Below are 27,067 nucleotides of genomic sequence, written 5' to 3' on the forward strand. Positions count from 1 at the left end.
GGAGGGGAGATGGGGTGGGTACTGTCTTCCTCTTATGGGACCCTGAAGCCCCAGCCTTGATGAGTGAGTCCTTGCCCAGATGTTCAGGCTGGAGGGGCGGGCCAGGGTCCAGCTGTGGCCACAGGGAGGGTGAGTCACAGGCTTCCCAGCAACACAACCCAGGCTGGGCCCAGCTGTTCCTGGAAACAGGCAGGCGGGGGTGGGGGTCCCCAAACCAGCTAGGGGCTTCTGGCTTAGATCTGGGTAAAAGGAGGGTTCTGGTCACTCCGAAACTTTAGGACTTCCTGTATTGAAAATGGCTTTGCATCCATCCCCTAAATCTGAGGATGTGTGTATGTGCCAATACTGCGGCTTGAACTCAGGGCCTGGGTGATATCCCTGGGCATTTTTGTTCAAAGCTAGTGTTCTACCACTTCAGCCACAGCTCTACCTCTTGGCTCTTTGGTGGAAAATTGAAGATAAGAGCCTCCTGGACTTTCCTGTGCAGGCTGCCTTCCAACTACACGCTTCAGATCTCAGCCTCTGAGTAGTTAGGATTACAGGCAGGAGTCACTGGCTCATGGACCTTTATTTTACTCTTCTTTTTCTTTTCTTTTTTTTTTTTTTGGCCTGTCATGGGGCTTGAATTCAGGGCCTGGGCACTGTCTCTGAGCTTCTTTGGCTCAAGGCTAGTGCTCTACCACTTGAGCCACAGTGCCACTTCAGGCTGTTTTCTGTGTATATAGTACTGAGGAATCTAACCCAGGGCTTTATGCATGCTAGGCCAGCACTCTACCACTGAGCTGGGTAGCCTCTTCATTTTACTCTTTTTTTCTTTTTCTTTTTTGGTGTTGTTGGCCTGAACTCTAGGCCTGGGCGCTATCCCTCATCTCTTCAGCTCAAGGTGAGCGCTCTACCACTTGAGCCACAGCGCCACTTCCAGTTTTTTTTTTTTTTTTTTTTTTTGTCGGTCATGGGGCTTGAACTCTGGGCCTGGGCGCTGTCCCTCAGCTCTTCAGCTCAAGGCGAGCGCTCTACCACTTGAGCTACAGCGCCGCTTCCGGTTTTCTGGTGGTTTATTGGAGATAGGAGTCTCACGGTCTCTCCTGCCCGGGCTGGCTTTGAACCGCGATCCTCAGATCTCAGCCTCCTGAGTAGCTAGGATTACAGGCGTGAGCCACCAGCGCCCGGCCACTTCCAGTTTTTTAAGTAGTTTATTGGAGATAAGAGTCCCAGATGTTCCTACCCAGGATGGCTTTGAAACATGATCCTCAGATCTCAGCCTCTGAGTAGCTAGGATGACAGGGGTGAACCACTAATGCCTGGCTTTACTTTTTTTTTTTTTTTGTCGGTTGTGAGGCTTGAACTCTGGGCTTGGGCGCTGTCCCTCACCTCTTCAGCTCAAGGCAAGTGCTCTACCACTTGAGCCACAGCACCACTTCTGGTTTTCTGGTGGTTTATTGGAGATCAGAGTCTCATAGACTTTCCTGTCCCGGCTGGCTTTGCACCTGCGATCCTCAGACCTCAGCCTTCTGAGTAGCTAGGGTTACAGGCATGAGCCACCAGCTCCCAGCTTTTTTTGGGGGGGGTCCGGTCGTGGGGCCTGAACTCTGGGCCTGGGCGCTGTCCCTCAGCTCTTCAGCTCAAGGCTAGCGCTCTACCACTTGAGCCACAGCACCACTTCCAGCTTTTTTCTTTTTGTTTATGTGGTGCTGAGGAATCGAACCCAGGGCCTCAGGCATGCAAGACAAGCGCTCTACCACTGAGCCACCTTCCCAGCCCCCAGCTTTTTATTTTACTGTTGACTCCCTGGATATCTGGGATGTCCCACCAACATCAGGACAATTTAAATTGATTCCCTTAAAATTTCCCCTAATCTTCAGAAATCTCTGTGACATGTGACACTCACTCCAAAATCTATAACTATATTTGAAGTTCCTAGCATGCTCATGCACCTCCCTTTTATTTTTTATTTGATTTTTTTGTTGGTTGTGGGGCTTGAACTCTGGGCCTGGGCGCTGTGTGCCACTTCCGGTTTTCTGGTAGTTCATTGGAGATCAGAGTCTCACAGACTTTCCTGCCCCAGCTGGCTGGCTTTGAACCATGATCCTCAGATCTCAGCCTCCTGAGTAGCTGGGATGACAGGCATGAGCCACAGGGCTTCAATCCCTTTTTCTTTCTTTCTTTCTTTTTAGTGTTGGTCCTGGGGCTTGAACTCAGGTCGTGGACAGTGTCCCTGGACTTTTTTTGTTCAAGGCTAATGCTCTGCCACTTGAGCCACAGCTCCACTTCTTGTTTGTTTGTTGGTCATTATTATTTAGTTATAGGAAGAGATTCGATCACTTGTCTTGGTCAGTGTCGTCCCTTCCATCATTCTCCCTCATTTTCTAACTGTTCCTGGTCCACCTCTCTCTGCCACCTGGGGGGGGGGGAGGTTTTGTGTCCCCCTTTTGGTAGCTCCCTCTATTCTCAAGGATAGGGGAGTCAGCCGCAGCTGTTCCCACAGCGGCCAGCCGGCCAGCCGGAAGACATGCAGCCCAGTCAGGAAGCTTTGGCCCTGGTCCCCTTCTCCTCAACCCTGCCCCCTTCCCCCCAGGGGCTGGAGTCTGGAAAACAAGGCGAGGGGTGTGGGGGTGGTGGGGGTGTAATCTGCCTCCTGGGCTTTGGCCTGCGGGCGGCTGCGCCTCTGACTGGGCTGGAACCCGGCGTCTGGGGGTGGAGCCTCCGCGTCCGTGGGAAGGGAGCCAGGGGGCACGGTCACCTTGGCGACCCCACCCCGAGGCAGGGTCCCGCGAGCCAGACTCTGTGGGTTCCGGGGAGCAGCGCCCCACCTCTGCACCTTGGGCCCGCCTCTACAGCAGGACGCGCCCCTCCCTCGGGGTGCAGCTAATAACCTCTAATTACTGCACACACCCCGCCCGCCTGCCAGGGAGGGGCTCCTTAGGGGACTTTGGGGTCAAAGGGCGCGGGCTGGGGCTCTAACCCCTCTCCTGAACGCCGGGTGCACCTGCAAAACTGGGACCTGGGGGTCGTGGGGGCATTGTGGGCGCCTCCGTGTTTACGCAGCGACTGGACACAGGAAGCATCCCCGAAATGGTGGCTGGCGATTCTGTTGTTGACGCTCGTCACCCCGACCCGGGACCCGGGCGCCGGGAGCCCGGCTCGCCGCCCGGCGGGGTCTGGGTGCGGTGGGCGCGCTTCCCCCGCCCGCGGCCCGCGCGCCCCCTGGTGGGCTGCGGGGGGCCGGCAGCGTGGGCCGGCCTGGGGCTCTCAGGGGCGGGGATGGGGGCCTCGAGGGCTCAGGGAGACCTGAGTGGGGACGGATCCAGACTGCACAACTGTGCGGGTCCACTCCTGAGGAAGGCTGAGCCTTCCCGCCATCGACCACGCTCGCGCCCCGCCCCCGTGCCCCTGGGCAGGACCCCCGTGCCCCGGGGCAGGACCCCCGTGCCCCGGGGCAGGACCCCCCGTGCCCCGGGGCAGGACCCCCCCGTACCCCTGGGCAGGACCCCGTACCCCGGGGCAGGACCCCCCCCGTACCCCGGGGCAGGACCCCCCCCGTACCCCTGGGCAGGACCCCCGTACCCCTGGGCAGGACCCCCGTACCCCTGGGCAGGACCCCCGTACCCCTGGGCAGGACTCCCCCGTACCCCGGGGCAGGACTCCCCGTACCCCGGGGCAGGACCCCCGTGCCCCTGGGCAGGACTCCCGTACCCCTGGGCAGGACCCCCGTATCCCGGGGCAGGAACCCCGTACTCCTGGGCAGGACCCCCGTGCCCCGGGGCAGGACCCCCCCGTACCCCTGGGCAGGACCCCGTACCCCGGGGCAGGACCCCCCCCCGTACCCCGGGGCAGGACCCCCGTGCCCCTGTGCAGGACCCCCGTACCCCGGGGCAGGACCCCCCGTGCCCCGGGGCAGGACCCCCCCGTGCCCCTGGGCAGGACCCCCCGTGCCCCGGGGCAGGACTCCCCGTACCCCGGGGCAGGACCCCCCCGTGCCCCTGGGCAGGACTCCCCGTACCCCTGGGCAGGACTCCCGTACCCCTGGGCAGGACCCCCGTACCCCTGGGCAGGACTCCCGTACCCCTGGGCAGGACCCCCGTATCCCGGGGCAGGACCCCCGTACCCCTGGGCAGGACCCCCGTACCCCGGGGCAGGACCCCCGTATCCCGGGGCAGGACCCCCGTACTCCTGGGCAGGACCCCCCGTACCCCTGGGCAGGACCCCCGTATCCCGGGGCAGGACCCCCGTACTCCTGGGCAGGACCCCCGTACCCCTGGGCAGGACCCCCGTATCCCGGGGCAGGACTCCCCCGTACCCCGGGGCAGGACTGCAGGACTCCCCCGTACCCCGGGGCAGGACTCCCCGTACCCCGGGGCAGGACCCCCGTATCCCGGGGCAGGACTCCCCCGTGCCCCTGGGCAGGACCCCCGTACCCCGGGGCAGGACCCCCCCGTACCCCTGGGCAGGACCCCCCCCCGTACCCCGGGGCAGGACTCCCCCGTACCCCGGGGCAGGACCCCCCCGTGCCCCTGGGCAGGACCCCCCGTACCCCGGGGCAGGACTGGCAGGACTCCCCGAGCCACTTCTACCATCGTGACCCCCCCCACCTTCGGATTCCCCCCCCGCCCCCCCCACCTTCGGATTCCCCCCCCCGCCCCCCCCCCCCACGTCCGGAGGACAGTTCGCGCCTCCCCGCACCGAGGAAGGCTCCCATCATAAGGTTAGACAGAAGTTCTCCCAGCTGCAGAACAGGACGGGAAAGTGCGTGTAACGCAGGGTGGGGCCCAGGCTCCCCTACCCCCCCCCCCCCATGAGCCGCGGGGCTGGGAGTCGGGGGGCGTGGTCACCCTCTCCGTGCGCAAGGCTGGGGCCAGGCTGACCCCTAGCGGCGACGTGGGTGCCTTGACCTGTGCCCGGATGGAACATGGCGGATCTGGAGACAAGAGCTGGCAGGGGGGAGCGATCACGTGTTGTGGGCGGAGCCTGTGGCCCGGGGGCGGGGCGGGGCGGCGCTCTAGGCTGAGCGGGAGGTCGGGGCAGCGGGCGCTCGCTGGTGGCGGACCCGGAGCAGCTGCGGCGCTTGGGGTTCCGTGGCCCGGGGTCGAATCGGATCCGGAGCCATGAGCGTGGACAAGGCCGAGCTATGCGCGTCTCTGCTCACCTGGGTAGGTCGGGAGGGGGCGGGGCTGGGGACAGGTGTGCACCCGTTCCTCTCGCCCTGGATCCCCCCGCCCCCCCTCCCGGCCCTCGGTCCGTTCCCTCCTTCCTGGGGCTGGAAGAAGGAAGGGAGACGTCTGGCCTGCTGGGCGGTTGGACTGTGCCCTTAGTATCTGCCCCCGTCACGTGGCAGGTGTGCGTGGACCGAGCAGGTGAGGCCCCGCCCCTCTGTGGCTGGCTCACCGTAGGGCTGGGTGGGGGGAGGACACAGGTGTGTCGGCCTGGTCACGTGGTGCCTGAAGGGCCCAGGTGACCCGTGGCCCCGCCCCGATTTGGGCGCGCTGGGTTTGTGGGGCAGAGGTGAGGTGAGGCCACGCCCCCTCCAGACCCAGGTGCGCCGCAGCCGCTCCTCCCGCAGGGCTGGCGGGCCAGCGCCTGCCCTGCCCTGGGAGAAGCATGGTGGTCCCGGGTCCCCAGATTTCCCAGTTATTCCATTCCTTTCCCTTACTCAGTTACAGACATTTCAAGTTCCGCCCCCCTGTGCCAGCCCCCAGGACCTAAGCAACGGCCTTGCTGTAGCCTATGTGCTCAACCAGATGTGAGTGAGGCTCAGGGTGTGTGTGGGGGGGGGTCCCAAAAGGGTCCCCCAGACAACTCATCCCACCTTCTCACCCTCCAGAGACCCCTCCTGGTTCAACGAAGCATGGCTCCAAGGCATCTGCCAGGACCCAGGTCCCAACTGGAGGCTGAAGGTGACAGGTGGACTTATGACTAAGGGCAGGGTGGTGGAGAGAGATTAGGGAAGAGCCAACTAGATGATGGTGATGGACACACAGACTTGGCCCGGAAAAGGGACACATATCTAGTGATCAGTTGCATATGGTGGCATATACTTGTAATCTCAGCTACTTGGGAGGCAGAGGCAGGAGGAGGCTCTCCAGTTTGAGCCTGGACACAAGAATGAAGATCTTGTCTCAAAACAACAAGAAGAAATAGGGCTGTGAGTCATGTGGTAGAGCACCTGTCTAGCAAGGTGAGGCCCTGATTTCAAACCCAAATAAACTGAAAGAAGAGATAGGGGCATAGCTCAAGTAGTAGAGCACTGGAAGCCCTGGACCAGCTCTCAGTATTACAGCAGCAGATGTCTGAGGAGTCATCAAAGTTTGTTCTTTCATCTATCTGTTGAACCTAGAAACTGAACACTCAAAAAGAGATAAAACATAAGTTTGCCCAGGTACTGGTGGCTCATGCCTATAATCCTAGGTGCCCAGGAGACTGAGCTCTGAGGCTTGATTGTAGCTCAAAGCCAACCTGGGGAGGAAAGTCCATGAGACTCTGTAGATCTACACTGAACCAATAAAAAGCTAGACGTGGAGCTCTGATTCCAGTGGTCTAGCTCTAACCTGGAGTCAAAAAGCTCAGGGAAAATGCCCAGGCTCTGAGTTCAAGCCCCAGTACCAACACATGCGTGTGCACACAGAGAAATGGACCAGGCGGGATAAGATGAACAGAGAAGAAGAAATGAGATAAAAAGAATTGAGGGCAGAGAATTTGGGTCCTGGAGGGCCTCTGGACAGCTGTATGTGTAGCCTTTTGACCTTCCCCAGGTCAGCAAGTTGGAGAAGATCTTACGGAGCTTGGTGGAGTATTCCCAGGATGTGAGCAGTCCTCCAGGGTATTCCAGGGTTGGGTTGGGATAAGAAGGAGGGTCCATGAACCTGACACCTGTCTCCCCCTTGTCTGCAGGTTCTGGGACATCCCGTTTCAGAACAGCATTTTCCAGATGTGAGCCTCATCGGGGAGTTCTCAGATCCTGCCGAGCTGGGCAAGCTGCTTCAATTGGTGCTGGGCTGTGCTATCAGCTGTGAGAAAAAGCAGGGTATGAAGAGGGATAGAGGGAGAGTGATGAGGGTCCCCAGAAGATGGCTGGGGCCTTCAGTCTCAATCACCTCCCCCACCCCTTTGATCCCCAGAGCATATCCAGAGAATCATGACGCTGGAGGAATCTGTTCAGCACGTAGTGATGGAAGCCATCCAGGAGGTGGGTGGGGCCACCTGTGTGGCCATCATGGAACATCTGGGGAGGGCATGTTTCTGTGCCAAAGGCAACTGGGCACAAACCCTGTCCTGGTTAAGGTCTGGGCTGTACTTGGAAGTCAGCTGGCCAGATCTCTCTGTCCTATTTTCCGGTCAACTCTAAGTCACCTCCCTGCAGGCCCAAAAGTCCTGACCTCCATCTGAGTCAGAGGCTGGAAGAACAATCTCAGGATTAGGGTTTTCTGGCAGAACTGGCCTTACCGCCAAGTGCTGGTGGCTCAGGTCTATAATCAGGAGACTGAAATTTGAGTTCAAAGCCAGCCTGGACAGGAGCATTCTTGAGACTTTTTTTTTTTTTTTTTTTTTGCTGGTCCTGGGCACTGTTCCTGAGCCTCTCTGTGTTCAAGCTAGCACTCTACCACTTAAGCCATAGGGCCACTTCCAGCTTTTTCTGATTGGAGATAAGAGTCTCATGACTTTCCTGCTCTTGGCTGGCTTTGAACCCTGCTTCTCATACCTCCATCTCCTGAGTAGCTAGGGTTACAGGTGTGAGCCACTGATGCCTGGCTCCTTGAGATTCTTTTTTTTTTTTTTTTAAAGGAGACTTTTATTTATTTATTGTCTTCATGGGGCCTGGACTCTGGGCCTGGGTGCCGTCCCTCTGCTCTTCAGCTCAAGGCAAGTGTTATACCACTTGAGCCACAAGGCCACTGCCCACTTTTTTCTGCTTATGTGGTGCTGAGGAATCAAACCCAGGGCATCATGCATGCAAGGCAAGCGCTCTACCACTGAGCCACCTTCCCAGCCCCTCCTTGAGATTCTTATTTCCAATTAACCACCAAAAAGTGGAAGTGGAGCTCAAGTGGGTAGAGCACCAGCCTGGATTGAAAAAGCTCAAGGACATAGGGCTGGGAAGGTGGCTCAGTGGTAGAGCACTTGCCTTGCATGCATGAGGCCCTGGGTTCGATTCCTCAGCACCACATAAGCAGAAAAGGCTGGAAGTGGCGCTGTGGCTCAAGTGGTAGAGCGCTCGCCTTGAGCTGAATTGCTGAGGGACAGCGCCCAGGCCCAGAGTTCAGGCCCCACAACTGACAAAAAAAAAAAAAACAAAAAAACAACCAACAACTCAAGGATAGCTCTCAGGCTCTGAGTTCAAATCCCAGTATCCCCACCAAAAAATAAATGAATAAATTGGCCAGGGGGATGGGATGGTGGAGAGATTCACAGTGCGCCCCCCCCCCCCCCGCAGCTCATGACCAAAGACACCCCCGACTCCCTGTCGCCAGAATCATATGGCAACTTTGATACTCAGGTAAGAGTGTGGGGTCCCTGTTAAAGGTTTCCCACCCTTCTGCTGTTTGTCAGGACCTTCTCAGGTGGAAGGGGGTGGGTTTTCTGGGTGGTCCCGCCTTGCGGGCACGTCCCCTCACTGCACCAATCTCAGCACTGCTCTGCTTTCTGGTAGCCCCGCCTCTTCCATTAGGCTCCACCCCTCATTCTTGGCTTTAGCATAAACCTAGGCCCTGGTCTCTTACCACACCCCCAGCGTTCTAAATCATCCTTCTCCTAGTCCTCAAAGCCTCTCTGAGATCCTGGGGAGTTCCTTAGTCCCCTCTTTTCTGTCCATAGCATTCCTACCTCCCCAGTTCTCCTGGGTCCCCGGATTTTCTCTCCCTGAACCCCATTGCCTTCTCCCCAGTCCCGCAGGTACTACTTTCTCAGTGAGGAGGCGGAGGAGGGGGATGAGCTTCGGCACCACTGTCTGGATCTGGAGCGGCAGGTGGGCCAAGCTAGGGAGTTCAACCCTGGCTGCTGGGGGCAGGGCTGCGCGCAGAGCCTGCGTCAGCCACCCAGCTCACCCACCTGTCCTGCCCACAGCTGGTGCTCCTGTCGGAGGAGAAGCAGAGCCTGGCGCAGGAGAACGCGGCGCTGCGGGAGCGCGTGGGGCGCGCCGAAGCGGAGGGCGCCTCTGGCCTCACTGCGAAGAAGTTGCTGCTTTTGCAGTCACAGCTGGAGCAGCTGCAGGAGGAGAACTTCAGGTGTGGTTCCTTGGAGACATGCCATGGGTAGGCAGGGCAGGGGATTAGGGGAAAGGGGTGTTCCCCCCCATTTGGGGAGGGGAGCCTGTACTGGGCCTTGAACTCAGGGCCTGGGCGCTGTCCCTCAGCTTTTTCCGCTCAAGGCTGGTGCTGCACCACATGATCCACAGCACCACTTCCAGCCTTTTGGTGGTTAACGGGGATGAGTCTCTTCGGAGAGTCATCCTAAAGCCAAGCTGGCGTTGAACTGGGATCCTCAGATGTCAGCTTCCTGAGTAGCCAGTGCCTGGCTGGCATTGTCCTTCTGTGTGCTTTCCCTGACACCCCCAGGCTGGAGAGCGGCCGGGAGGATGAGCGGCTGCGCTGTGCTGAGCTGGAGCGGGAGGTCGCGGAGCTGCAGCAGCGAAACCAGGCGCTGACCAGCCTGGCCCAGGAGGCCCAAGCCCTGAAGGATGAGATGGACGAGCTTCGGTGAGTGTGTGTGGAGGGGGGTTCCCTGAGTGCCCACCTCATAGCTCCAGCACTCATAGCTCCAGAGCACCCTCTGTAACCCTCGTATATCCAGGGGGGCCCTACAATGCCCCCAGACTCCCCCATGTAGTCCCACACATTGCAGTACCTGTCCAGGGCCCTCGGCACTCTCCTCAGTCCTCACCATGTCACCTGATTTGGACGAAACCTCCTGGACCCATGGGACCCGACAGCACCCCAGGGTGTGCTGTTCTCTTGCACGGTACCCCTGGCCCCTCACCCCCACATTCTTCTGTAACCCTGAGGAGCACCTCATGACCCTGCAGCAACTTTTAGAAGGTGTCTCAGTGCACCTGCTAAAGACCCTTCAGCTGAGGCGGGCGTAGTAGTGCACTCCTGTAATTCTAACCCTGGCGAAGCAGGAGAATTGCCTGTTCCTGGTTTACCTAGCCTGGTCTCCAATCCATCAACCGACCAACCGACCAACCACCAGAAAACTCTAGCGCTCCTTAAGGTGTCCTCGGGAGCTCCTCAGTCCCTCTCTGGGTCCTCCCCTTGCAATCCCACAATCCTGCAGCACCCCCCCCGCCCCGCCCATTTCCACCCGTGGATCCCTGGAGAGCTTAACCATTGCTGTAATGACCTCCCCCAGCACCATCCCTGGCTGATCGGTCCCTGCATCTCGGCTGACCCCCCCACCCCTCCTCCCCAGACAGTCCTCAGAGCGCGCCGGGCAGCTGGAGGCCACGCTGAACAGCTGCCGCCGCCGCCTGGGCGAGCTGAGGGAGCTGCGGCGGCAGGTGCGGCAGCTGGAGGAACGCAACGCGGGCCACGCGGAGCGCACGCGACAGCTGGAGGACGAGCTGCGGCGGGCCGGCTCCCTGCGAGCCCAGCTCGAGGCTCAGCGGAGACAGGTGCGCGCAAGGGCTCCTGGGAGGCCCCGCCCCTAGCCAAGCCACGCCCCTACCCAAGCCACGCCCCACGCACGTCTCTACCCGTGGCTCCGCCCCGCACTGTTAAGTCCCGCCTTCACGTCACCGCCATGCCCTGCGCCCGCCCTCGCCCTCTGTGGCCAGTTGCCGTTCTGGATTGTAGGACTCTCCTCTCCAAAGTTCTTTTTTTGTCCGTCCTGCGGCTTGAACTCAGGGCCTGGGCGCTGTCCCCCAGCTCTTCGGCTCAAGGCGAGCGCTCTACCACTTGAGCCACAGCGCCACTTCCAGCTTTTTCTGCTTATGTGGTGCTGAGGAATCGAACCCAGGGCCTCATGCATGCGAGGCAGGCACTCTACCACTGAGCCACCTTCCCAGCCCCCTCCAAAGGTCTTGCCCCCGGAAGTTTCCGCCGGCCCCGCCCTCTGCTGCCCTCCACTCAATGGCTACTCTTCCTTCTTTCCCATCCGTTCCTGCACTCCTTCCCCCCCCCCCCCCCCCCCCCCCCGTGTTCAGGTTCAGGAACTGCAGGGCCAGCGGCAAGAGGAGGCCATGAAGGCTGAGAAATGGTTGTTTGAGTGCCGAAACCTGGAGGAGAAGTATGAGTCAGTGACCAAGGAGAAGGAGGTGAGGCTGGGTGCCACGGCGCAGGCTGCTCCCTGCACGTGCTAGGAGGCCAGGCCGGCCTCCCGTGGCATCTGTGGCGTCCTGTTTCTGCAGCGGCTATTGGCGGAGAGGGACTCGCTGCGGGAGGCCAATGAGGAGCTGCGCTGCGCCCAGCTGCAGCCCAGGGGCTTCACTCAGGCTGGTGAGCTGGAGGCACATGGAGACCTGCCCCTGGGGCCGAACTTGATGATCCTTTCAAAGAGAGCCCCTAAGTGCAGGGTCTGGGGGTGCATACAGACCTGAAGACTTCTCTCACATTCTCTAGATTCTTCACTGGACCCTAGACCATCTGGCCTGGAAAACTTGGCTGCTGAGATCCTGCCTGCGGAACTCAGGTATAGAAGTCACTCGGAACTCTGGACTCACCACCCCAGCTGGGGACCCCCCTCCTGCCTCCCCTCCCCAATCCATCCCCTACCTTTTGTTCTCAGTCAGGTAGCCACCTATCAATAGTAGCCTGGTTCCATGGCGTAGGCCTCAGGGGGTAGCTGGGTGGCAGTTAGGTTCACCAATTCCTAAATCTGCTCATTTCCAAATCCACCATCCATCTTCTGGTCACAAAGTAGGTCCAGCCCACCTGGCTTCATTCCACGTGCTCTAGTCCTAACCACTTTATTACTATTGTGTGTGTGTGTGTGTGTAGTAGGTATTGGGGCTTGACTCAGGGAATAGATGCAATTCCTTAGCTTTTCTCTTCAAGCTCCATTTCTGGCTTTTTCCTGGTCCATTGGAGACAAGAGCTTCACAGAACTTTCCTGCCTGGGCAGGCTTCAGCTTCTTGAGTCAAGCTAGGATTGTGAGCATGCACCACCAGGGCCTACCCTTCCTCCAGTCTTTATTTAAGCCCCTTCCAGGATTCAGCCCCCGTGTACATTAGCCTGGTTAACTCTCTCACCTTAATTCTTTTTCTTTTTTTTTCTTTTTTATTGTAAAGATACTATACAGAGGGTTACAGTTACATGAGTAAGGTAATGAATACACTTCCTATTGAGCATTGTTACCCCCTCCATTGTTTTCCCCCTCTATCTCTTCCCTCCCTACCTTCCCCGAGGTTCTTTTTTTTTTTTTGATTGTGATTAAGTGATTACATAATTTCCCAAATTTCACAGTCTTGTGGAATAATGATGCTCATTTAAAGTCACAAGTTCATTCTAACTTTCCTGGAGCAAATTGTCTATCACAGTCTATAATATATAACGGTGTACACACGTTATACACCATACATGTGATCAGCAGTATGGGGATATTTAGTAGTGGTTCCACCAGATGAGTGGGAGTTCTTTGTTTCTTAAGTCCTGTTAGTTTTGTCGTATCACCTAACATTTTGGATTTAGCATCCACTTATCAGGGAGACCATGTACTGTTTGTCTCTTTGCTCTTGGCTTACCTCGCTCAACATGATTCCTTCTAGCTCCATCCATTTCCCTACAAATGCCATTATTTTGTCATTTCTAATGGCTGCATAATATTCCATTGTGTAGAGATACCACAATTTTTGGATCCATTCATCTGTGGTGGGGCATCTGGGTTATTTCCATATCCTAGCTATTGTGAACAGTGCTGCAATAAACATGGAGGTGCACGTGTCCTTGTATATTGGTTCCTGTTGTTCAGGGTAGATGCCTAGAAGTGGTATGACTGGGTCGTAAGGGAGGTCAATATTTAGCTTTCTGAGGACCCTCCAGACTGCTTTCCAAAGTGGTTGTATAAGTGTACATTCCCAGCAGTGTACACCAGCAGTGTAATAGGGTTCCTCTTTCTCCACATCCCCTCCAGCATTTGTCGTTGACTGATTTGTGGATGTGGGCCATTCTGACTGGGGTAAGGTGGTATCTCAGGGTTGTCTTTATTTGCATTTCCTTCACCACCAGGGATGGTGAACATTTCCTCATGTGTTTCTTTGCCATTTTTATTTCTTCATTTGAGAAGTCCCTCTTTAGTTCCCTTGCCCATTTAGTAATTGGTTTGTTAGGTTTGGAAGGATTAGTTTCTTGAGTTCCCTGTATATACAGGATGTTAACCCCTTGTCTGATATATTGCTGGTAAATATTTTTTCCCAATTAGTTGGTTGTCTTTCTAGCTTGGTTGCGATAGATTTAGCTGTGCAGAAGCTTTTTATTTTAAGGTAGTCCCATTTGTCGAGTCTCTCTCCAATTTGTTGTGACCCTGGGACTCTGTTCAGGAAGTTCCTTCCTGTGCCTATTAGTTCAAGTGTCTCTCTTACTTTGTCCTGCAGTAGTTTCAGAGATTCAGGTTTAATGTTAAGGTCTTTAATCCTTTTTTTTTTTTTTTTTTTTTTTGTCGGTCGTGGGGCTTGAACTCTGGGCCTGAGCGCTGTCCCTCAGCTCTTCAGCTCAAGGCGAGCGCTCTACCACTTGAGCTACAGCGCCACTTCCGGTTTTCTGGTGGTTTATTGGAGATAGGAGTCTCACGGTCTCTCCTGCCCGGGCTGGCTTTGAACCGCGATCCTCAGATCTCAGCCTCCTGAGTAGCTAGGATTACAGGCGTGAGCCACCAGCGCCCGGCTCTTTAATCCATTTTGAGTTGATGTTGGTGCATGGTGATAGGCTGGGGTCCACTTTTAGTTTTCTGCATGTGGCTGCCCAGTTTTCCCAGCACCAGTGGTTGAAGAGGCTGTGTTTCTTCCATTGTATGTCTTTGGCTCCTTTGTCGAATATCAGCTGGCTGTAGGCCTGTGGATTTATTTCTGGATCTTCTATTCTGTTCCATTGGTCTTCGGGTCTGTTTTTGTGCCAGTACCATGCTGTCTTTGTTATTATAGCTCTGTAGTAGAGTTTGAAGTTCGGCATGGATAGCCCTCCCATATTGTCTTTATCCCCTAGAATTGTTTTGGCTATTCTAGGTCTTTTGTTGTTCCATATGAATTTTTGGACTGTTTTCTGTATTTCAGTGATGTATGTCATTGGGATTTTAATAGGAATTGCACTGAATTTGTATATTAGTTTTGGAAGTATTACCATCCCCACCCTAATTCTTCCCATTACTGCAGCAGGTTGGGGTTCAAACCCATGCCTGCAGCCCCGCCCTTTCTTCTCTCCACCCCGCCCAGGCCCCGCCCCCTCTGCTCAGGCCCCGCCCTCAGGCAAAACCCTTGCAGGTCCTCCGTGGTGCTACTCCAAGGTCTGGCTGGGGACCCCCCCCATCCAAGGCTTCACCCTAACCCCTAGCATCACCAGCCAGCCCCGCTGCTGGCCTCGGGATGCGGGGCGCCCTGCTCACTGCGCACCCCCGGGGGTCGGGTCGGCAGGGAGACGCTCCTGCGGCTCCAGCTGGAGAACAAGCGGCTGTGCCAGCGGGAGACGGCGGACCGCGAGCGGCAGGAGGAGCTGCAGCGCCACCTGGAGGAGGCCAACCGCGCGCGCCACGGGCTGGAGACGCAGCACCGGTGAGCCAGCCAGGGCGGCCCGCCTGGGCCAGGGGGAGGTCCCGCCGCGGCCCCCCCAGGCACTGAGCCGTCCCCCACCCCGCAGGCTAAACCAGCAGCAGCTGTCTGAGCTGCGGGCCCAGGTAGATGACCTGCAGAAGGCCCTGCAGGAGCAGGGGGACAAGATCGAGGACGTGAGTGCCCATCCCCGCCCTGCCTGGCCCTCCCTCCTGACCCCCTGTAATCCTCCTCCTTCTCTCCCCTGCTGCCCGATGCCCGGTGCAGGCCATTGTGAGTACCCTCAGCCCCGGGAGGCGCCTTATCCTCTGCCTTCAGAGGGTCCGGATCTCTGGAGCCCCTCCTTGCTCACCCCCTGATGTTTCTCTTCCTCCCCCAGCCCACTCTGTTGAAGAGGAAGTTGGAGGAGCATCTGTAAGTAGCACGCTTAAAATTTATATTTTTAGTGGAGACAGAGTCTGACTCTGTAGCCCGGGCTGGCCTTGAACTCTCCATCCTATCTGCTTCAACCTTCCAAGTGCTGAGATTGTGGATGTGGCCTCCATGCCTGGTGCACAGCATCTGTTAAGATTAATCTGGGGGGGGAGGGGGAGGCTGGGAAGGTGGCTCAGTGGTAGAGCGCTTGCCTCGCATGTATGAGGCCCTGGGTTCCATTCCTCAGTTCCACATAAGCAGAAAAAGCAGGAAGTGGCGCTGTGGCTTAAGTGGTAGTGCACTGGCCTTGAGCTGAGGAACTGAGGGACAGCGCCCAGGCCCAGAGTTCAGGCCCCACAACTGTCCAAAAAAAAAAAAAAGAATAATCCTTGGGAGCTGGGTGTCAGTCGTCCTTGGGGACTAGAGGTGTGGCTCAAGTGGTAGAACATCAGCTGTGACCAAGAAAACAGCCTAGGATGGAGTCCTAAGTTCAAGTCTCCAGAACCACCATGAATGAATGAATGAATGAGTGTTCCCCCGCCCACAGGCAAAAACTGCACGAGGCCGATCTGGAATTACAGCGGAAACTAGAATACATCGAGGAGCTGGAGCCACCATCTGACAGCAACAGTAAGCGGGACTGCGCAGTAACTGGGTTTCGGGAAGCTCAGAGGGCTATGTGAAGCTCAGGGGCTTGCTGTCCCCACCCCAGCAGCAAGGCGGATTGAAGAGCTGCAGGACAGCCTGCAGAAAAAGGACGCAGACTTGAGAGCCATGGAGGAGCGGTGCCGCCGCTACGTGGACAAGGCCCGCGCGGTGAGGACACAGGATTTAACCACTGTCTTCCCACTGGCTGGCAGGATGGCGGGTGGGGGGTGGGGAGGAATCTCTGAAGGGCGTGGCCTACATACTGGGCGTGGTTTGGAGATGAGCATGGTTTAGTGGTAGAGAGTATGGCTCAAAAGTAAAATGACTGCCTGGCATGTGTGACCTCCTAGATTCCATCCCCAGCGCACACACACAGGGCCCAAGTCATCCGGGCATGATAGCACATGCCTGTAATCCCTGTACTCTGGAGACTGAGGCCAAAGAATGGACAGTTCCAAGCTAGCCTGTTATACATAGCAAGATATTAGCTAACAGCAACAGTAACAACAAAAAGATTGTCGGGTGCAGGTGGCTCATGCCTGTCATCCTAGCTACTCAGGAGGCTGAGATCTGGGGATCACAGTTCAAATCCAGCCCGGGCAGGAAAGTCTGTGAGACTCTGATCTCCAATGAACCACCAGAAAACTGGAAGTGGCGCTGTGGCTCAAGTGGTAGAGTGCTCACCTTGAGCTGAAGAGCTGAGGGACAGCGCCCAGGCCCAGAGTTCAAGCCCTTCAACTGACAAAAGAAAAAAAGGAAGGCTGGATATGTGGTTCAAGTGGTAGAGCACTTCTCTCTCATAAATGCAAGGCCTCAGATCCAACTCTCAGTCCCTCAGGAAATGGCCAAGGTGGTGACCCTGCCTGTGATTTCTCCAAACCCTAGGTCATACAGACCCTGGAACCCAAGCCACGACCACCTGGTGGGCCACCTCCGGAACTGCACACCCTGAGGTCCCAGCTCCGAGAGCGAGACGTCCGCATCCGACACCTAGAGGTCAGTGGCCTTCCCTTCCCTTGGCCCTGTCCGCAGCACAGCCTGGGCCCTAACTCCCGCTTCTCTGACAGATGGGCTTTGACAAGAGCCGAAGTCAGAGGGAACAGGAAGAAAAGCTGCTAATCAGTGCCTGGTACAACATGGTGAGTGCCTTTCTACCATGGTAGGCGTCTGGGAGGGGCCTCCGCCCGTTTCTGGTCTCGGCCCATCGCTCCCCCTCCTTCCAGGGCATGGCCTTGCAGCAGCGAGCTGGGGAAGAGCGGGCACCTGCGCATGCCCAGTCCTTCCTGGCACAGCAACGGCTGGCCACCAACGCTCGCCGCGGACCCCTCGGGCGTCTGGCGTCTCTGAGCCTTCGAAGCCCTTCTGACAAGCACTGACAATCCTCAGGATGCCGCCGCCATCTGCCCCGTCAGCTGGGCCATCCCGAGCTGCCCCGTGCTCCAGGAGGAAAAGGGCAGGTGGCGGGAACCCAATTCTTTTTAGCAAAGTGATTCCTTTTCTTAATTCCCTTCCAGTGGATGAGCTAGCTGTCTGGGGGAGAGAACTTGATTTTCTATTTGAGAATAATAAAGACTTTAAATGTACCCTGTTTGGATTCTGAGGGTTAGGGAGAGAAAGTGGGCAAGGGATTCACACCCATTGCTTTTATTATTTTAATTTTTTATTGTAAAGATACTATACAGAGGGTTACAGTTACGTGAGCAAGGTAATGAGTACACTTCCTTTTGAACATTGTTACCCCCTCCATTGTTTTCCCCCCACCCAACCTTCCCTCCCTACCTTCCCCAAGGTTCTTTTTTTTTTTTTAATTGTGATTAAGTGATTACATAATTTCCCAAATTTCACAGTCTTGTGGAATAATGATGCTCATTTAAAGTCACAAGTTCATTCTAACTTTCCTGGAGCAAATTGTCTATCACAGTCTATAACATATAACGGTGTTCACATGTTATACACCATACATGTGATCAGCAGTATGGGGATATTTAGTAGTGGTTCCACCAGATGAGTGGGAGTTCTTTGTTTCTTAAGTCCTATTAATTTTGTCATATCACCTAACATTTTGGATTTAGCATCCACTTATCAGGGAGACCATGTACCATTTGTCTCTTTGCTCTTGGCTTACTTCGCTCAACATGATTCCTTCTAGCTCCATCCATTTCCCTACAAATGCCATTATTCTGTCATTTCTAATACACCCATTGCTTTTAAAGATAAGCAGGGCCTGGCACTACTGGTGCACACCCTAATCTTTGCTACTCAGGAGGTTGAGATCTGAGGATCAAGGTTCAAAGTTCAGAGCCAGTCCGCGCAGACAGATCCTTGAGGTTCTTACCTCCAGTTAACTAGCGATAAAGCCAGTAGTGGACAAGGAGTAGAGTCTCTGCTGTGAGCAAAAAAGCTGAGCTAGCCGGGCGCTGGTGGCTCACGCCTGTAATCCTAGCTACTCAGGAGGCTGAGATCTGAGGATCGCGGTTCAAAGCCAGCCCGGGCAGGAGAGACCGTGAGACTCCTATCTCCAATAAAACCACCAGAAAACCGGAAGTGGCGCTGTAGCTCAAGTGGTAGAGTGCTTGCCTTGAGCTGAAGAGCTAAGGGACAGCGCCCAGGCCCAGAGTTCAAGCCCCACCACTGACAAAAAAAAAAAAAAAAAAGCTGAGCTAGAACTCAAAGCCCCAGTATTGGCACATGGCTCGGATTCTTACTAAGGTGTGGATGCCTGATAGTCCTGGTGTAGTGTTTGTTTGTTTGTTTTTGTCATTGTTTTTTGTTGTGTTTTTCTGAAAGATGGTTCAGAGAAAAATATCTGCTTTCATGAAGTGGAATTTTCCAATCAAGGAAGGTAGATAACAAAGTGGGAAAAATGGGTTGGGCATGGTAGATCATACCTGTAATCCTACCAATTTAGGAGATGGAGACAGGAGGATGGAGAGTATGAATCTGGCTCAGGCAAAGTTATCAAGACCTCATCTCAAAACACAAAACTATAAGAACTGGAAACGGCCAACAGCCTTGAGCAGAAGAGGCTAGATGAAAGCCTAGCACCAGCATCAAAAATAAAATAAAAAATACAGCTGGGCGCCGGTGGCTCACACCTGTCAGCCTAGCTTCGCAGGAGGCTCAGATCTGAGGATCGTGGTTCAAAGCCAGCTTGGGCAGGAAAGTCCGAGAGAATCTTTTTTTTTTTTTTTTTTTTTTTTTTGTCAGTGATGGGACTTGAACTCTGGGCCTGGGCACTGTCCCTTAGCTCTTCAGCTCAAGGCGAGCACTCTACCACTTGAGCCACAGCGCCACTTCTGGTTTTCTAGTGTTTTATTGGACATAAGAGTCTCATGGACTTTGCTGCCCAGGCTGGCTTTGAACTGTGATCCTCAGATCTCAGCCTAGCTACTCAAGCTAGGATGACAGGCGTGAGCCACCAGTGCCAACCCCTAACAGTCTTATCTCCAATAAACCACAAGAAAATTGGAAGTCATGCTGTGGCCCAAGCGGTAGAGCACTTGCCTTGAGCTGAAGAGCTGAGGGACAGCGCCCAGGCCCAGAGTTCAAGCTCCACGTATGACAAATAAATAAAGATGTAAATAAATAAAGTTGGGTGCTGGTGGCTCATGCCTATAATCCTAACTACTTAGGAGGCTGAGATCTGAGGATTGTGATTTATGGCCAGCTTGGGCAGAAATATCCATGAGAATCTTTTCTTTTTTTTTGGAGGGGCCTGGTTGTGGGGCCTGAACTCTGGGCCTGGGCGCTGTCCCTCAGCTCTTCAGCTCAAGGCTAGCGCTCTACCCCTTCAGCCACAGCGCCACTTCCGGCTCTTTTCTTTTTGCTTATGTGGTGCTGAGGAATCCAACCCAGGGCCTCATGCATGCAAAGCAAGTGCTCTACCACTGAGCCACCTTCCCAGCCCCGTCCATGAGAATCTTATCTACAATTAACCCAGAAAACCAGAAGTGGAGCTGTGGTCCAGAGTGGTAGAGTGCTATCCTTGAGCAAAAAGAGCTCAGTTACAGTGCCCAGGCCCTGAGTTCAAGCCCCATGACTAACAAAAATAAAAATACCAGGATGCCAGGCGCCGGTGGCTCATGCCTGTAATCCTAGCTATTCAGGAAGCTTAGATCTGAGGATCACGGTTCAAAGCAGAAAAGTCTGTGAGACTCTTATCTTCAATAAACCACTAGAAAACCGGAAGTGGAGCTGTGGCTCAAGCAGTAGAGCGCTCGCCTTGAGCTGAAGAGCACAGGGACAGCGCCCCATGACCAACAACAACAACAAAAAGAGTTGGTCAGTGTAGGAACCTTCTCAATAAAGTTGCTTCTTTATTAACAACAACAACAAAAAAAGAATACCAGGCACTGGTGGCTTCTGCCTGTGATTCTACCTACTCAGGAAGCTGAGATCTGAGGATCGAGATTCAAAGCCAGACAGGGCAGGAAAGTCAGTGAGATTCATCTCCAATAAACTACTCAGAAATCAGGGAGTGGTGCTGTGGCTCAAGTGGTAGTGCATTCCCCTTGAGCTGAAGAGCCAAGGGACAGGGCCCCAGGCCCTGAGTTCAAGCCCCAGGACTGACAAAAAAGTGGGATATCCATAGCTCACATCTGTAATTCTAGCTACTCAAGAAGCTGAGATCTGAGAATCAAAGTTATAAAGCCATCTCGGACAGACAAATCTTCCAGCTAACCAGAAAAAAAGCCAGAAGTGGAGTTATAGCTTAAGTGGTAGAGCAACATCTTTGAGTGAAAAAGCCAAAGGAGCTCAGGGGCCTGAGTTCAGCACTGACCCCACCCTACCCCAATCTCAGATTATTCTCTTGCTTCAAACTGATCCTCAAATCCTAGCCTCTTTAGTAGATAAGATGAGTGATCCATTAGTGCCTGGCCTCCTTTTATTCAGAAAGATTTTCAGGAGAAGTTTGGAAGTCGTGGCTCAAGTGAAGAGTGCCTGCCTGGCAAATGTGAGGTACTGAGTTTGAACGCTGGTACTGCCAAAAGGAAAACAGGAAAGAAAATGGGAAAGAAGTGTTTACAGCACCATCAAAAAATCCTGAAAGGTGGGGCTGGGAAGGTGGCTCAGTGGTAGAGCGCCTGCCTTGCATGCTCGAGGCCCTGGGTTCCATTCCTCAGCACCACATAAGCAAAAAGAAAAAAGGCACTGTGGCTCAAGTGGTAGAGCGCTAGCCTTGAGCTGAAGAGCTGAGGGACAGCGCCCAGGCCCAGAGTTCAAGCCCCATGACTGACCCCCCCCAATAAAAAATTCTGAAAGAGCTGGGTGCTGGGGGCTCAAGACTGGTTTTCTAGCTACTCAGGAATCTGAGATCTGGAGATTTAGTTAGAGGTCAGTTTGGGCAGAAAAGACCATGAGACTATGCCAGCAAAATACAGGACTAGAGGCATGGCTCCAATATGGTAGAGTGTCTATTTTTCAGCAGGCTCTTGGTTCAATCCCTGGTGTCTTCATAATGTCTAGGAAGAGAAGGCACACTAACAATTTGAGTAAAAAATAATTCTCTAACAGTTTATTGAGCACCTACTATAGGCCAGATACTTTGAAGCCATCATTACATTTAGTTTCTTCCTGGTAACAAGGCTCTCATGTTTCTGTTGGCTGGAAGAGCCCAGAAAGGCCACAAGTGCTGTATGGATGACTGGCAACCAGCTTTGCAAGGAAGAATCCCTGGGCTTTCCCACAGTGCTGGGTCACCCAGAAATGAAGGCTGGTCAAATCCGAGTGGGGGCCAGGCCCTGGTGACTCAAGCTGGCAATCCTTAGCTACTCAGGAGGCTGAGATCTGAGGATCACAGTTCAAAACCAGCCTGGTCAGGAAAGTTCTGTGAGATTCATCTCCAATTAACCATCAACAAAGCAGAAGTGGAGGTGTGGTTCAGATGATAGAGCGCTAGCCTGGAGCAAAAAACAAAAACAAAAAAGCTAGAGGACAATAGCCCTGAGTTCAAATCCCAGGACCGACACAAAAGGGATGGGTGGCAGACTTCTGCTTGCATGCAGGGTGGACGCTTGGTTCCCTGACTTGGGAGGGTCTCAGGCTAGACTCTCCTCCTCTTCTCCAATAGGGCTGGGCAGCCAGGGCGGCGCGGGTGCCCGGGGCCCAGGAATGGACACGGTAGTAAAAGCATCAGCCGCGGACCCAAGAAGAGGGCCAGGCGGCTCAGGACAAGCGGGAAGCTCGGGTTCCTGATCCCGCAGGCCGGGATCCAGCAGCGGGTCCCCGCAGCCACAATCCTGGGCCGCGCCGTCGGGGGCGCCCGCGCACGCGCAGCTGGCGGCTGTGGAGGCCTCAGACACGCAGCTGTTCTTGCGGCGGAGCAGGGACAGGCGGCGGCCCAGCAGGCCCCCGGCCGTTCCCGCGCCCGCCGGCAGGAGGCGCTGCAGGAAGTCGCCGTGCGCCTCTCCCAGGGGGCCGTCCGCGCCGTCCAGCCTCTGGAACTGCATGTCCTCCTTGGCCAGCCTACGGGGGGGAGGGTGACACGACGGGGCGGCGCTGAGGCATTGCTCCCCTGCTTCTTATTATTTTATTATTATTATATGGTGGGAGAGGGTGATTTCTTGCGATGGAACCCAGGGTCTCAAAGGCTGTTCCCATGTCCCTTGATGGAGTCACCGGGCTGCCTCTGGCTCCACCCACTTCTCCACTCACTGATCTCACTGATCCTTTAGGTCTGCCCCCTTCCTCCCCCCTCCAGGAAGTGTGACCCCAGTCCCTATCTCACCCCGGCTCAACCTTTGCCCTGGTCACAGTTTTCAGATTGTTAGCTGCAGTATCTCTAGCTTTAGCCCTTAACTCGGTTCGTGTGTGTGTGTGTGTGTGTGTGTGTGTGTGTGTGTGTGTGTGTGTGCACGTGCGCGCTAGTCCAGGGGCAAACTTGAACTTAGGACCTGACGGCGCTGTCCTTGAGCTTTCTTCTCTCAAGGACAACGCTCTTCCACTTGAGCCACAGCGCCACCTTGGGCTGGCATGGGACTTAAGCGCCTCACAGGCTTTCCTGCCCGGGCTGGCTTCAAACCACGGTCCTCAGACTCCTGAGTAGCTAATATGACAGGCGTGAGACAGCCGCACCCGCTGCTAGTGGCTTCCATTCGGATAAACCGGCCTTAAGCCCCGCCCCGCCCCGCCTGGACCCCGCCCCGGACCCCGCCCCCGCCGGCTCAGCCCCGCCCCACCCCGGACCCCGCCCCCGCCGGCTCAGCCCCGCCCCGGACCCCGCCCCCGCCGGCTCACACCCCGCCCCACCCCGGATCCCGCCCCCCGCCGGCTCACGCCCCGCCCCGGACCCCGCCCCCGCCGGCTCACGCCCCGCCCCGGACCCCGCCCCCCGCCGGCTCCCGCCCCCCGCCAGCTCCCGCCCCGGACCCCGCCCCCGCCGGCTCAGCCCCGCCCTGACCCCGCCCCCATCGGCTCACGCCCCGCCCCGGACCCCGCCCCCGCCGGCTCAGCCCCGCCCTGACCCCGCCCCCGCCGGCTCACGCCCCGCCCCGGACCCCCGCCCCTGCCGGCTCATGCCCGGCCCTGACCCCGCCCCCATCGGCTCACGCCCCGCCCCCGCCGGCTCACGCCCCGCCCCGGACCCCGCCCCAGCCGGCTCACGCGATGTCGAAGGTGGAGCCTTGGAAGGAAGGCTGCTGCAGCAGGAAGGCTGTGGCCGCAGTGTAGGGAGCGCGAGCCTCGGCTGCATCCCAGTAGAGGTCCTTCTCCAGCATGGCCAGGTCATCGTACATCTCGTCCACCGCCAGCATCGACACCTGAGGAGGCGGACACGCGCGGGGCGGGGTGGGATGAACCCTCCCCCCCAAAGGGGGAGGGGCCGATTCAGGAAAAGGGCCTGCCAGGACGGCTTTGCCAGCTCACCTGGAAGTTGCGATCAATCAGAAAGTTCGTCTCAAAGTCGTCATCGTCCTCTCCGAAGGGGTTGATGAGCTGCTCGGCTACCTGAGTGGGAAGGAGGGAGGGTGGGCGGGAGGGAGGGACGGAGGGAGGCGGGACTGGGGAAGGTTCGCCATCTCCTCCCAGGTTCTGGCCTGGGGAGAGGTCCCCACTCACCTTGAGCCAGCCAGCATAGAAGAAAAACTGCAGTAAGGTGAATATGGGAATACACAGGTCCAGAGTGTGGTCTTTGTAGCCCTGTGCTGGGTCTAGGAACTGACGACCAATCAGGCAAGCCAGGAAGTAGCTGTATACTGCGATGGTCACCACCTGAGGGGGGAGGTGGGGGGATGTTATGCCAGGTTAGAGTTCATCCTCTCCCGCTTCAAAAAAGCCATGGGAAGAGCAGAGCTAAGGTGGAGTTTTATTAAGTTATTCTTTGTGCCAGTTCTTAGGGCTTGAACTCAGGGCCTTGGGGCTGTCCCTTAGCTTTTTTTTTTTTTTTTCTCCTTAAAGCTGAAGCTCTACCGTTTGAGTCTGCTTCCGGCTTTTTGCTGGCTGGTTACTTAGAGATGAGTCTCACAGACTTTCCTGCCTGGGCTAGCTTCGAGCTGTGACCCTTAGAGCTCAGCCTTCTGAGCAGCTTGAGATTTTAGGTGTGAGCACTGGTGTCCAGCCAGGGGTAGTTTTTGTCGGCCCTCAGTTTCCCTTTGAGACGTGTGACACAGAGTGTAAAGGAAGGCATAGAAGAGGGAGGTTACCTGTGTGTAGACCAGGGGGATGCTAATCCAGTCATAGTGAAAGAGCATGCCACACTTGCCCCGAAACACATTCAGCTCCTGGGGGTGGACAAAGGTCATGAAGGGGCGCTGAACTATGGCCTCCTGCGGACAGTAAGTGTGGGTACTTGGATGGACGTGGGTGGTCACCTCGCGAGATGGAAGTGGGCTTCTGGGGATTCCAGGCGGAATATTTAGTGAGGGGTATCCTCCTGGAGTGAGGACATGGTGGATCTAGAGGTCGCCCGGAATTGAGCTGGGGGGTGACGAGGCAGGCTGCCCTTGACACCCTGCCGGGACACCATTTTTCCTGGGTTTTCTGCATGAATCACCGAATCACCTCCCAGCCGACCTCACCTCCAGCAGCAGCTTCAGGGCACTGTTGTCGCGGATGCGGCCCTCGCGCCGGGCTTGAGCTGCCAGGTTGGAGAACCACACGCAGGGCACCCAGTATTTGTTATAGGAAGAGTTCAGGTTCTCGAATTTCTTGCGCTCCTCGCGGGTCATAAATCCTGGAGGGGGCGTGTCTTCAGCGCTCCGCCCCTCGCCCTGGCCACGCCCACCACGGCCCCGCCTCTGTGCTGTGGCCCAACCCGCTCTACCCCTCCCAGCCGTGGCCACGCCCCCAGTCGCCCCGCCCACATCCCCGCCCCTCCCCCGGGACTCACCGGCCTCCACCACGTGGTCTATGGTGGGGAAGCGCTTGAAGACCGCGGTGCTGACCGAGCGCAGGATCAGCACGGCGGAGAGCCCCGCGTAGCGCATGAGCGTGCGCCGGTAGAGCCGACCTCGGTCGTCGCGCCCGTGCACCGTGCCCGCCACCACGCACATGAGCGCATCGGGCAACGGCATGCATAGATACTGGTTCCACCAGCGGTGCACCACCAGCGTCACGTAGAAGCCTGCGGGGGGGGGGGGAGGCAACCCGGGAAATGGGGAGAGGGGGCGCTCAGCAGAGTCACAAGGAGCTGAGGCATCCTCAGGGTCCTGGAAGAGGGACGGTGTGGGGCCATCTGAGCAGGCTGGAGGTCATCCTGACCACCTGGTCTGAGAAGTTGGTGGTCCAGCCCCGAGGTTAGTGGAGCTACTAGAGAAGGCACCTGGGGTGGAGCAGCGGATGCCTGTTTGGGAGTGAAGCCCCCGATCTGCATTTGGGCTCAATATAGGAACTCTATCAGGTAGACTCGTGCAGGCTGGTCACCCCATTTATGTGACAGGGAGGAGACTGGGGTCATGTGGAGTCTCGGGGGGTGGGATGGGAGGTCAGGGCTTGGGAAAGAAATGGCTTTCCAGCCAGGTGCTGGGAGCTTCCCTGAGAAATCTTAGTTACTCCGGAGGCTGAGCTTTTAGGATTTGCCAGTCACCGGCAGAAAAATCAGTAAGACTCTTATCTCCAATCAATCAGCAAAACTAAAATAGTAAAATAAAATAAATAAACCAAGCCAGGCACTGATGGCTAATGCCTATAATCCTAGCTACTCAGGAGACTGAAACCTCACAATGGCACTTCAAAGCCAGCTGGGGCAGGAAAGTCTGTGAGACTCTTATCACCTATTAACCACCAGCAAAGCCAAATGTGGAGCTGTGACTCAAGTGTGAGGGTGCTAGCCTTGAGTAAAAAGCTCAGGGACAGCCTCAGGATCAACACACACACACACACACACACACACACACACACACACAAAACGAGAAGTGGAGGTAGAGCACCAGCTGTGAGCAAAAAAAGTGGAATGAGTGAGCAAAGCTCAGAATTCAAACCCCAGTACCACAGGGAGAGAACGAGAAGGGGGGGGGGTCCTGAAATGCCCTTTCAGGGTTGGCTTGAGAGAATGCATTGGATGGATTCTTACTGGAGTTTTAGGGGGTCTCTGGAATGTAGGTTCCCGGGACTGAAGATGCGATGTATTTTCGGGGGACTAATCTCATGCACACGTAAATGAGAGTAAATAGGGTGACTAGGGATAAGAGGCGGGAGGGGTGAGAAGGCTCCCCAGGAGGACAAGGGATGGATCTTAGCGGGGTACAGAGAGCTGTGAGCATCGGATTTGAGGGGTGCGTATGTCAGAGGAGCAAGGACGGGTGAGCTGTAAGTGAGGCATGAATGGGATTGGGTTGCTCAGGGACTCGGGAAGTGGGATGTGTGTGTGTAGGAGACCCCAGGGCTGCGACCGCACCGAGCACGAAGGAGACTGGAATGAGGCTGGCGTACTGGTCGCAGTAAATGACCAGTTTCTCAAAGTAGCGCTTCTGATCTTCAGCCAGCATGAAGCTGCGGGGTGGCGGGGAGGGGGGTGGAAGGGCGCAGAATTAGGGGTGCGTCCCCTCTTCCCTCCCCCGCCCCCCCCGCGGTCCCCGTCCCCTCCCCCCGGTCCGCGCGCGCCCCTCCCGCTCCGTCCCTCCCCCCCGCCCCCCGCGCCGCGCAGCCCGGTCCCCCCCACCCCGCGCCTGCCGCCCCCACCCCGTCCTCACCGGTAGGCGGCGCTCAAGGCCATGTAGAGGCCGAGGAAGCACAGCAGCTCCCGCCAGAGCAGCTTGTAGATGCTCCCGCGCCACAGCAGCAGCAGCTGCGAGAAGCCGCCGAAGCGCGCGTTGGCCACGCGGGCGGTGTAGGTGACGGTCATCGCGGGGCCGAGAGAGGAGCTGGGGCGGGGGGGGCTCAGGTCG

The 27,067-nt window shown here is 56.4% G+C and overlaps 2 protein-coding genes across 3 annotated transcripts; one reads left to right on the top strand and one right to left on the bottom strand.

Moving 5' to 3' along the window:
- Window positions 1–5,017: 5,017 nt before the first annotated feature.
- On the top strand, window positions 5,018–17,598 carry LOC138817740 (protein Hook homolog 2). 2 transcript variants are annotated; one of them, XM_070008366.1, is made up of 22 exons: window positions 5,018–5,147; window positions 5,652–5,737; window positions 5,819–5,891; window positions 6,747–6,797; window positions 6,886–7,018; window positions 7,113–7,180; window positions 8,426–8,488; window positions 8,876–8,956; window positions 9,055–9,215; window positions 9,546–9,686; window positions 10,399–10,600; window positions 11,132–11,242; window positions 11,336–11,423; window positions 11,547–11,616; window positions 14,550–14,687; window positions 14,773–14,860; window positions 15,064–15,098; window positions 15,646–15,728; window positions 15,811–15,914; window positions 16,632–16,742; window positions 16,814–16,885; window positions 16,970–17,598. In XM_070008366.1, the coding sequence occupies exons 1-22, from the start codon at window positions 5,103–5,105 to the stop codon at window positions 17,120–17,122; spliced, it is 2,157 nt and encodes a 718-aa protein (XP_069864467.1). In that variant the 5' UTR covers window positions 5,018–5,102; the 3' UTR covers window positions 17,123–17,598. The 2 variants fall into 2 exon arrangements, with proteins under 2 accessions (XP_069864467.1, XP_069864469.1); XM_070008368.1 differs by having other exon boundaries at window positions 15,814–15,914.
- A 3,724-nt stretch (window positions 17,599–21,322) lies between these two features.
- On the bottom strand, window positions 21,323–27,024 carry LOC138817742 (bestrophin-2). Its single transcript, XM_070008369.1, has 9 exons — window positions 26,873–27,024; window positions 26,578–26,672; window positions 25,072–25,305; window positions 24,761–24,915; window positions 24,386–24,463; window positions 23,802–23,954; window positions 23,610–23,690; window positions 23,349–23,503; window positions 21,323–22,211 (listed from the first exon to the last, which is right to left on the bottom strand). Exons 1-9 carry the CDS (start codon window positions 27,022–27,024, stop codon window positions 21,785–21,787), a joined length of 1,530 nt encoding a protein of 509 aa, XP_069864470.1. The 3' UTR covers window positions 21,323–21,784.
- Window positions 27,025–27,067: the final 43 nt, after the last annotated feature.

This window comes from Dipodomys merriami, unplaced genomic scaffold (genome assembly GCF_024711535.1).
Source record: "Dipodomys merriami isolate MVZ:Mamm:240054 unplaced genomic scaffold, mDipMer1.0.p SCAF_70, whole genome shotgun sequence".
In the NCBI taxonomy this organism is placed as follows: Eukaryota; Metazoa; Chordata; class Mammalia; order Rodentia; family Heteromyidae; genus Dipodomys; species Dipodomys merriami.